Source organism: Apium graveolens, chromosome 9 (assembly GCF_009905375.1).
Source record: "Apium graveolens cultivar Ventura chromosome 9, ASM990537v1, whole genome shotgun sequence".
Taxonomy (NCBI): domain Eukaryota; kingdom Viridiplantae; phylum Streptophyta; class Magnoliopsida; order Apiales; family Apiaceae; genus Apium; species Apium graveolens.
In genome coordinates, this window is record NC_133655.1 from 145,353,870 (window position 1) to 145,365,707 (window position 11,838).

An 11,838-nucleotide genomic window follows, 5' to 3' on the forward strand; every position below is an offset into this window, starting at 1 on the left:
ATGTATAGCTAATATTTAAAAAAAATCAACTCAATTGATACCCAATTTTTTAGATTTATCACTAAAAGATGTTTTGTTAACTTATAAATCTTATCACCCGTTTAAATGATTGAATATTTATATTTCATTGAACTTTATAATCAGTTATTTTTTTAACATAATATAAAAATATATGTTCTAAAAATTATATAAAAATATGTATAATGTATATTATATAAAATAATATATATATAATATTATAATGTGTAATATATAAAATTCTAATATTATAGATATAAATAATTAATATAATTAATATATATATATAAATAATTTAGTGTTTTTTCGGATTTCAGGTTCGGATAGAGTTTTGGATTTTGGATCGGGTTTCAGATCGGTATCCCTAGTATCCAAATCCATATCCAAAAAATCGGTTTTGATAAATCCAAAATTTCGGGTTTTAGATCGGATATCCGTCGAATCGGATTATTTTGCTATCTCTATCGAATTTTCTATAAATAACTAGATAACTGGATAACACTTTGCGACCCAAAGCCTTTTTTAATATGGAAGTCCAAAGTACCTAGAGGCTTACCATTTCAGGGCTTTAGATTAATGTAGTTTGGAACTGGTACAACAAAGCCAGAATAAAGAGTACAGTTATTTCGTGCATATAAATAAGTAGATCAACGCCACAATTTGAACAGTAAAAGGCAGTTCAATGCTCGCAAATTCTAGAGAAATGAAGTGGTGTTACTCATGCTTGCTACCAGAACCTATATTTATGGGCTAACGTATTTAAAATTCTATCTACAGGCTATTAATTTCTTGACAACTTTAGAGATCGGTCCATATGAAAAACACGTAACATCGCGTTCTTGCTATGTGTGCATATTGTTAAGGTACAGAAGGAATCACAACTGACAATATATTATCCCGGGAACTGCAAATCTCAGTTGGCACTTGGCAATTGACTTGCATGACATAATTTCCACAACTAAAACCAAAAAATTATTGGCAGATATATATATCTGTCCCTTGTTACAGGTTGTTAAATAATCTGTAAACATATAAAAATCATTAGGTTCCAAATTATTGTGCCTGACAATATTTTTATTAATAGACTTATCATCTCTGATCTATTTGATCCATCCACGAACCCGATCAGCATTCTCTTGGAGTAGGAAGCACCATGAATGGCACCTATAAAAGAATAATCCAGTCTGACGTAATGACATTTATTGTTGATTATCAAGCCCTGAAAGTTTTTGATAAAGAGATGATGACATCAATACCGAAAACTCTATGCTTTATTCAACCATGAAATCACGCAGAAGATAGTTTCTATAATTATATTATTAAGTTCAATGTCACATATATATATCGAGGATCTATTGATAGTCTGGCGAAAAGTTAATTTTTATTGTCATTTACAACACCAAAAATAAGCAATTGCACAGCGAATATGTAACAAGAGAAAATAAAAATCATATTTTCTTCTTCTGCATTATCAGATATCATGAGCTGTTATGCCTTCTTCTACAGCAACAAATCTCATGTTGCCGGTAGTCAAATTATTGAAGAAGACATTACATTGCCCATTTTTTGTATTGATGTGTAATTAAGAGGGTAGGTTACAATTAGATCAAATATTAAGATACATTGTATTAGGTAAATTGCACAGAAATATATAATTATTTCAATAATGTGGTTAGTTTAGAAACTGGTACCGACATGCTGATGCAATAAGGGAATATACAGGTACTACTCAGTTATTGTTGTGTGCCCAATTAATCTTATACTAATTTAAACTATTTTCTACCGGATGCTATTGTTAATCCATAGTAGAAGTATCTTATCTTATCTATTTTAATATTTGGTTTACACTATCTTTTTTCTTTCTTTTTTTGGTTTGTGTTACCTGCTTTCTTGCTTAGCACCTTGTTAAACTATCAACACCACATAATTATTAGGTAATATTTGTTAGGCCTCTAACTATTTTAAACAGGTAGAACAGGAGAAACGTGTGTATGTGCATTTCACATCCAATCCACTTGAAATTTGAAGAGGTGGTACAATTTCTTTCCCCTGGGGATTGTTCAAATTCAATTCATGATAAAAGTTAAAACGTGTGACTACAAATTTAAACTACAAGTCTTACTAATACAAGGATCCTCTATGAATCAGGGCTTTGTAAGATCAATTAAGAATCACCACAAAATAATCCCACGTATTAGAATAAGTTTCAAAAATTTGTATTCTTTTTTGTTTTTGGCAAAAACACATAAAACATGTATTTATCATCTGAACATTTGGTAGGTCGGTTTCTATACATGGTTATCTAAAATAATCAAACACCAGAGAATTTATATTGTATATGTTCTACCTTCATTCCTAACTACTATCCAACACCCCCAACCTATCTCTCCCTCCCACCCAATTTCTTGCTTGCAGTGAAAAGCATATTGAGAATATATAAAGGATCTCTATACATCTTCTACTCCTTTATTTATGCTTCTTGTCCCTCCACATGGCACTCCATCAGAATATTTTTTTTTTTCTTATTTAGAAAAACATTTCTTCATCTTCTTAATATGTTTCCCCTGTCATTATCAACTTCCACTATTATATTGATCAAATCTTAATCTCCATAGACATAATTATATAAACACATTATGCACACACCAAAAAAATAAGGATGATCTTCTGCTTTCTCTATTAAGAGATTCTCTCCCTCTTCTTCAACTAGTCTTTTGTGTTTATGTGCTTAACAAATATACAATTCTCTTAAATGGGCTTCATTTCTCAACGTAAAATTTGCACTATATCTCCAGACCCTCTTTCTCCAAAAATATCTGGTCCTTCTTCAGCTGGTGATCAAGAATCCCCGGAAAAATCCAAAAATATGATCACGAAAATGAGTCTTGAATATGGGCTGTCCTGTTTTCTGCCACCTCTTAAATGCATAAATTCCGAAAACGACGAGAAAAAGAGTGGCGAGAATAATTCTGAGCACAACAAAGCATGGTTGCTTGCTGATTCTGGTGGATGTGGTGGTGCAGAAATCACATATACTGATCCTCACATGATGCAATCGTCATTCAGGTTCACTTTTTGCTCTCAGGTTGAACTTGAGTCCATGAAAATAAATCACTTCTGTTCAGCTACAGTTTTAATGGTGAACTTGGAAAATGGATTGTTTTTGGGTTCTCCTCGATCAAGAGAAGTAAAATGGAGCAGAATTGAGTCATTGGAAAGGAATATTTCTCCGGTGGCGCACAATCTTGTTAGATTCACTTACTCTGAAATTCTCTCTGCCACTCGCAATTTTTCTAAAGGTACTGCTTGATTATATCTTTCTTTCTTTTGCATTGGATTATATGTGCTTAAGTACATGGTACAAAACTCCGGTCACACAGACCCTTTTAGCCTACAAACTCCACAAATTTCCGATTATAGTAGTATAAGTCACACGTCTTAATTTAGAGAAAGAATTGTAACATAATACAAATTAGCAGTTTGTATATATATGAACACCTTTATATGCGTATTTTGTTTGTTTGTTTTTGTGTAGTTAACAATTTTTGTATATTCAATTTGTAGGCAGAGTTTTGGGTAGAGGTGCATTAAGCTGTGTATATAAAGGAAAAATTGGGTTATTTGGGACCTCGGTTGCAATCAAGAAGCTGGATAAACAAGACGAAGAGTGTTCGAAAGCATTTTGCAGGGAACTAATGATTGCTAGTTCACTACACAATTCTTATATTGTTCCTCTTGTTGGTTTTTGTATTGGCCCTCAGGAGGATTTGTTTTTGGTGTACAAGTATGTATCATGTGGAAGCTTGGAGCATTATTTACATGGTAGGTTTTGTTATTCTTGCAAGCTTAAAACTGGTGGATTCTTTATAATAAAGTAATTGTTGTGATTCCTATTAATTTGCAGAAAAGAAGGGAACTAAGGGCAAAACATCTCTTCCATGGTCGGTAAGGTATAAGATTGCAGTAGGAATTGCAAAGGCTGTTGATTACTTACATAATGGGACCGAAAGATGTGTAGTTCACAGAGACATTAAGCCCTCAAACATTCTTCTTTCTTCTAGAAAAACACCCAAGGTTCGAAAGAATTTTTGTATATAATTCCTTTTGATAGTCTTAGTATCATTGATTTTGCGATAACAAGTTTGAGTTTGATGGTGAATTAACTTGAAGCTTATTAATTTTTGGCAGTTGTGTGACTTTGGATTAGCAACATGGACTCGAGCACCTTCAGTTCCTTTTCTTTGCAAAACTGTCAAAGGAACATTTGGGTATAATTCTTAGCCTTCTAAACACCAAGTATAAGAACAAACATGCATCTGCATTGAATACTGATTACTTTCTTTTTCTAAAATTTCATAGCATTCTCACTTTATGGAATGGATTTGTTAATGTGCAGATATTTGGCTCCTGAATATTTTCAACATGGGAAAATATCCGATAAAACCGATGTTTATGCACTGGGGGTGGTTCTTCTGGAACTAGTAACTGGGAGGAAGCCAATTGAAACTAGAAAGGGAACAGGGGCAGAGAATCTTATATCATGGGTAGGTCAACAATTTACTACTTTGTTCTTATAGCCTTTTGTTCGACGAATCTTGAAAGTCCACTATATTATTGCTGTCCTCATAATTTAATGCCACATGGATCTGAACATTTTTATGATGATTGAGACAATGATACACAGTTATCTGTCTAATTTTTACTATAATTGTAGTAATTTCATGCTTCGGTTAATTATATTTTCTGTGGTAATATATTAAAAGTTCATCTTTCGTTTTACAGGCAAGACCATTTTTGCAACAAAGAGCAGTAGAAGGACTAATTGATCCGCATATAAAGCTCACTCGCAAAAATCTAAAGTATATATCAATGATGGTCCAAGCTGCAGGTGCTTGTTTAGTCAGTGAAGAATTACGAAGGCCCAGCATCAGTGAGATTATAAAAATATTGACAAATGAACAACGAAAACTCTCTTTTAAAAAGAGTTATAGTTTTCCTTCACACGGTGCTGTTGCAGATTGCTACCCTCAGCTTCAGCAGACGGATGGTGAAATGAAGAATCACCTGGCTTTGGCAATGCTCGGGGTACCAGAATATGAGCTTGATGATCCCAAGTTCAGACTGTAGTACACCTTACATGTGCATCGGTTATAGTATTCAATCTTGTTGAAGATACAGTTTTGGGTAAAGCAACCTTTTGGAGTTGTAGATAGGGGGTCTAGAGTGTGATTAACATATGTATATGTGTACGTGTCTGCATCTCTTCTCTGTTTCTAAGGAGAAGGGGATGTTCTTGGTAGTTTTTTGCAAGTTCACCGTGTAGTAGTTTGTCAATGTGCTTTGAAGATAGGCATGTCTAATCGACATATGTTGATATCTGGACATCAAATAATACCTCTATTCTGAAGATACAAGTAGAATTCACTTAAAATTATCATATAACATTGATCTCCATCGTTGATATGAAAACAAAAAGTAAAAAAGAACTGTTAGGGTTAATTCACTATAATATGGACCAAGAGTGTAACACCCCAGTCTCATAAGTCTCTTATCGAGAAGATTTAAGAATTATGTTCAGTATATAAGGCAACGTACTACTGTTGGAAAATGTGGGCATTGAGTCCCACATTGTCAAGTCATTTTGAGCCGTTCTTGAGTGGGTGTCGCTTGGAGTATGTTATCCTCCGTGAGAGCTTTCCGAGGTACTTTGAAACACTCAAAATGGTTAAGGGATGAATGAGATACGATCATTCAAAGTTGGTCCCTTGAAGGTGAAATTGAAGATGTGAAACTTGTATTCCACATTGAAATGGAAAATGGGTTTCCATTGCTTTATATAGCACACTACACTTTAGCAGTGTTTAAAAATGTTAGTAATGTGTTGCTCCATCTCCTACGTGCGCGCGCAGGGGGTGCAAATTGTGGGATTTCGAGGGGTAATCCGAGGCTTGCGAAGTCTTCGGGCTTGCCCGCGTGTGCGACGTACGGACACGAATGTAGCAGAAAATAAACGAACTAGTTTTGCTAATTTATCTTTCCACTGGGCTTGGGCTCTTAAATAAATATTCATTATTCAGTATTTATTTGACAGTTATAATTCGATTCAATTACGGATAATAATTGACCCTCGAATTAAATTTAATTAACGCGTTTAATTAAATTAGAGACGTAGTGCACACGTTTCTCTAAGCCTATATATTTTCGCTATAGGGTTTAGGGTTTACTCACTCTATATACACAGCCTCCTCCTAAACACAAACCCTACCTCTCTCTCTCGGTGATAGTTTCGTACTCGTTCAAACTCGCTGAAGGTGCTCGTTACCCGTAACGCCTTCGCTGCCTCGTTTATGCTGGGGAGCTATCGACTCGCACATACGGTGAGAGGCGAAATAACTTTAAGGAGACAGTTTCAACTGGACTCGAGGATCTCCCTTTGTTTATATCCTTTCTTTCTCTGTTTGATTTCGTTTACTCACGCACACACTTATTTGATTTATATGTATTAATCGCAGATTGTATTCACAATCTTAAAGCTATTTGTTTTTTATATACATCTGTGACTGATACATCTGTATCTGCTTGTTTTGTTGAGTAACAGATCGATGGAGAACCAAACTGTGAACGATCCGATGAACATGACGGCTGATCCCAACGCACAGATCACTGGATCTGATGGGGTTCACCAACAGCTGATTAACCCTAACGCATAGATCGTATGATCTGATGGGGGTCAAACACCTGTTGGATGGAAAAATTTCAAGAACTACCTTAAGCACAAGCGAAAGGAGATGTCTATGGAGGATCTTATTGTTAGACTTCGTATTGAAGAAGACAACAGAGGGTCCGAGAAGAAAGTTAATGTTGCCACTGAGAAGGCAAACATGGTGGAGCATGCTCAAAGATCCAAGCCCAAGAACCTTGTGTCTGGTTCTCTGTTGAATAAGCATGGCTTTCGCATTGTAATAGAGTCAGATAAAGTTATTTTGTCTAAGAGTGGTATGTTTGTAGGAAAGGTTTATTTAACCGATGGGCTTTTTAAGCTCAATGTAATGTCGGTTAAGGACGATAATGAAATGAAGAATTCTTCTGCTGACTTGCTTGAGTCTCCTAATTTATGGCATGCTAGATTAGGACATGTAAATTATGACACTTTACGACGTTTAAGTGCAAAAGAATACATACCTAAACTTACTATTGATTCAAACATAAGTGTGAGACTTGTGTTGAGGCAAAATTAACGAGATCATCATTTAAACGTGTGGAAAGGAACACCAAAGTGCTAGACCTAATACATAGCGACATATGTGATTTAAAATTCGCTCCAACAAGAGGAGGAAACAAGTATTTTATTACATTCATTGATGATTGTACAAAATACTGCTATGTATATTTGTTGAAAAGCAAAGACGAAGCTATAGATAAATTTAAAATCTATAAAGAAGAAGTTGAGACACAACAGACTGAGAAAATCAAAATGATACAAAGTGATCATGGAGGTGAATATGTTGAACCATTTGGGGAATTCTGTTCACAACATGGTATAATCCATGAGGTCACTACACCATACTCCCCTCATTCAAATGGTGTGGCTGAAAGGATGAATTGCACTCTGAAAGAGATGATGAATGCGATGTTGTTAAGCTCTGGGCTTCCACAATCGATGTGGGGAGAAGCCATCTTAAGCGCAAATAATATTTTAAATATTACGATCGCAAGAATAAGGATGTAAGTCCTTATGAAATGTGGAAGAAAAAGAAACCAAGTTACCAACACCTGAAAGTGTGAGGGTGCCTTGCAAAGGTACTGATCCCTACACCGAAGAAGGTGAAGATAGGTCCTAAGACTGTGGATTGTATCTTCATCGGATATCCTCCACACAGTACTGCATATCGGTTTCTTGTTCATGAATCCAAGATTCCTGATATTCAAAAGAATACCATTATGGAATCAAGGAATGCCTCATTCTTTGAGACGATGTTTCCCTGTAATCCAGGAAACCAACAACCTACGACGTCTAAACGATCTCATGAGTCTGTAGATGATGATATTGAGAGTGACGAAAGTAAAGACGAAAATGTGGGGGTAGTGAGAAGGAGCAAAAGACAACGAACGGAGAAATCCTATGGGTCTGATTTTATGACCTATTTGCTCGAAGAAGGTGACCCAAAAACCTATAAGGAGGCGGTTACCTCACCTGATGGGCCTATGTGGAAAGAAGCCATCAAGAATGAAGTTGATTCAATTATGCAGAATCATACTTGGGAATTAGTGGACTTGCCAACTGGTTGCAAACCATTAGGTAGAAAGTGGGTTTTCAAGAAGAAGTTAAAAAATGATGGCACTATTGATAAGTATAAGGCCATATTTGTGATTAAAGGATACAAGCAACAAAAAGGCCTTGATTACTTTGATACATATTCTCCTGTAAAGAAAATAACGTCCATAAGGATGATGTTTGCTATTGCTGCAATGCGTAATCTAACTGTACATCAAATGGATGTGAAAACAGCTTTCCTAAATGGAGACATAGATGAGGAAATCTATATGGAACAACCCGAAGGGTTTGTTGTCCCAGGACAAGAAAGAAAAGTCTGTAGATTGGTGAAATTGTATGGTTTGAAGCAAGCGCCTATGAAATGGCATGAAAAATTTGATGAGGTTGTGTTGTCCAATGGCTTCAAAATCAATGAATGTGATAGATGTGCCTATTACAAGGATAACGAGAGTGGCTATGTCATGATGACACTATATGTAGATGATCTACTTATTGCCGGAAGTAATGATAAAGTGATCAAATCTACCAAGGATATGTTGAAATCAAGATTCAACATGAAAGACATGGGACTAGAAAATGTAATTCTGGGAATTCAAATTTCTAGAACATCAGAGGGTCTTGCATTAAGTCAACCACATTATGTTGACAAGATCCTTGAGAAGTTTCTTAAGGATGACTTTGAGAAAGCTATGACAACTGTGGATATGACTTTGCACCTATCCAAGAACAAAGGTGTAGCTGTTTCCCAATTGGAATACTCAAGGATAATTGGTAGTCTAATGTACCTCATGAGCTGTACAAGACCAGACATTGCATACTCAATTAGCAAGTTGAGTAGGTTTACGAGTAATCCGGGAGCTGATCACTGGAAAGCGATCATAAGGGTACTAAGGTACTTGAGGGGAACTCGAGACTATGGACTGCACTATGGAAGATACCCACCAGTAATAGAAGGATATATTGACGCAAACTGGATATCTAGCAAGAAAGCACTTAAGTCTACGAATGGCTATGTGTTTACATTAGCTGGAGCGGAAATATCATGGAAATGCTCAAAACAAACGGTGATAACTCATTCCACGATGAAAGCTGAGTTTGTGGCACTAGATAAATGCGCCGAAGAGGCTGAATATCTACGTCAATTTCTGGAGGATATTCCAAGATGGCCAAAGCTTGTAACTGCAATAGGGATTCACTGTGATAGTCAATTTGCTATTGGCAGAGCACATATCACGATGTATAATGGAAAGTCTCGTCATATACGACGATGACACAGTTCCATTAGAAAATTGATCTCAACCGGAATTATCACTATTGACTATATACCGTCAAAGGATAATATCGCGGATCCACTAACCAAAGGGTTATCAAGAGAAGTGGTTGAGAAATCATCGAGAGGGATGGGCCTTAAGCCTATTGCTTAACGGCATCATGGTGGACACCCAACCATTACTGACTGGAGATCCCAAGAACTTGGTTCAATGGGACAACTAAATCATGATGACCAAATCACTGTGGGAGTAACCTCTGGCCTGTTCTTATGGTGAGGAAACAGTGAGACCCGTAAGGTACGAGGTTAAGCTTTGAGCTTTTAATGATCTTTGATGAATACATGGAGTTCAGGAGTGAACGCATGGAATTCAGTTGAGTAAACGCGGGTTACTCTATAAGATAAAGATCACCTATGTGGGAGAGAAGTGGGGCCGCTTCAAAGGAGAATTGCGAGGCACAATTCTTTAGAAACTTCTGCAGAACCAGGACGATGTTCCATGGCCAAAATGGACATACTCATGAGAGCTGAACGAGTCAGAAACGATATAGTGATAAGTATATTATCGTTTACACAAACGATCGAACAGTTCAAGGACAAGCACGTCTACTGTCTACCAGTAAAGTCGGTATGCTTAGTCGAGCGAAGGTTCAATGAGCACTCTCTACCTATTGTATGTTATATCTGATCGAAGAAACTATCACCAAGTCAAACTCCGTGTCTGTCTGTTTGGTGTGTGCTACTGAAATATCAATCTCATCCATGTGGGGGATTGTTGGAAAATATGGGTATTGAGCCCCACATTGTCAAGTCATTTTGAGCCGTTCTTGAGTGGGTGTCGCTTGGAGTATGTTCTCCTCCGTGAGAGCTTTCCGAGACACTTTGAAATACTCAAAATGGTTAAGGGATGAATGAGATACGATCATTCAAAGTTGGTCCCTTGAAGGTGGAATTGAAGATGTGAAACTTGTATCCCACATTGAAATGGAAAAGGGATTTCCATTGCTTTATATAGCACAACACTTTAGTAATGTTTAAAAGTGTTAGTAAGGTGTTGCTCCATCTCCTACGTGCGCGCGCAGGGGGGGTGCAAATTGTGGGATTTCGAGGGGTAATCCGAGGCTTGCGAAGTCTTCGGGCTTGCCCGCGTGTGCGACGTGCGGACATGAATGTAGCAGAAAATTGGCCCGAATAATCACGAACTAGTTTTGTTAATTTATCTTTCCACTGGGCTTGGGCTCTTAAATAAATATTCATTATTCAGTATTTATTTTATAAATACGAATATGAATTGATTTGACAGTTATAATTCGATTCAATTACGGATAATAATTGACCGTCGAATTAAATTTTATTAACGTGTTTAATTAAATTAGAGACGTAGTGCACACGTTTCTCTAAGCCTACATATTTTCGCTATAGGGTTTAGGGTATACTCACTCTATATACCCGGCTGTCCTCCTAAACACAAACCCTACCTCTCTCTCTCGGTGATAGTTTCGTACCCGTTCAAACTCGCTATAGGTGCTCGTTATCCGTAACGCCGCCGCTGCCTCGTTTTATCCTGGGAAGCTATCGACTCGCACATACGGTGAGAGGCGAAATAGCTTTAAGGAGATAGTTTCAACTGGACTCGCGTATCTCCCTTTGTTTATATCCTTTCTTTCTCTGTTTGATTTCGTTTACTCACGCACATACTTATTTGATTTATATATATGAATCGCAGATTGTATTCACAACTACTATTAAGTGCACTAATAAATTATCATGTTTTTGAGGTTTGGGCTTGTTATTTATCTAAGTTGGCTACATTCGGCACAATTGGCTTTTGTTTATTTGAGACTCAAATGAAAATTGTGAATTTCATTGCATTTCCTTTCTATCTGTCGTTCGACTTCCTCCCTATTCCATACCTCTCCTTCAAATCAAACGACGGAGCTTCAAAATTTTATAGGACATCAGAATTGTATAACAGAGTTCTTATTCTATTTCTTTGTAAATTTACATTAGCATGACGATGAATACAAAGTTGTTGGATTAGGTAGGTGTGAACAACGAGCTTTCAAAGGCCTTTGAGGGTAGTTAAAAACGGATTATCATGATCGCTTGTTGAGAGATATTTTGTGCATAAACAAAGTCAAGTCACATACAACACTCTACCCTAGTCTCATTTATTTGAGAAAACACATGTTTTTCTCCATGTTTTCTATGGTTTTCTTCGTTCTAAACCCACTTAATTTATTTGTTTAACTCAAGTTTGGGTAAAATATATGTG

General features: G+C 36.5%; 1 protein-coding gene across 1 annotated transcript; it reads left to right on the plus strand.

Annotated features, from left to right (window-relative positions):
- The first annotated feature begins 2,384 nt into the window (after positions 1–2,384).
- Positions 2,385–5,449, plus strand: LOC141686707 (putative serine/threonine-protein kinase PBL7). Its single transcript, XM_074491757.1, has 6 exons — positions 2,385–3,317; positions 3,583–3,840; positions 3,923–4,092; positions 4,207–4,286; positions 4,415–4,562; positions 4,801–5,449. Exons 1-6 carry the CDS (start codon positions 2,771–2,773, stop codon positions 5,143–5,145), a joined length of 1,548 nt encoding a protein of 515 aa, XP_074347858.1. The 5' UTR covers positions 2,385–2,770; the 3' UTR covers positions 5,146–5,449.
- The last annotated feature ends 6,389 nt before the right edge of the window (positions 5,450–11,838 follow it).

What these genes read in the sequence shown, in the direction of transcription:
- LOC141686707 (XM_074491757.1), top strand. Translation starts at nt 2,771, where the DNA reads ATGGGCTTCATTTCTCAACGTAAAATTTGCACTATATCTCCAGACCCT. An exon ending in CTTCTAGAAAAACACCCAAG is followed by an intron (nt 4,093 to 4,206) that starts GTTCGAAAGAAT and finishes AATTTTTGGCAG; the next exon opens with TTGTGTGACTTTGGATTAGC. An exon ending in ACTGTCAAAGGAACATTTGG is followed by an intron (nt 4,287 to 4,414) that starts GTATAATTCTTA and finishes GTTAATGTGCAG; the next exon opens with ATATTTGGCTCCTGAATATT.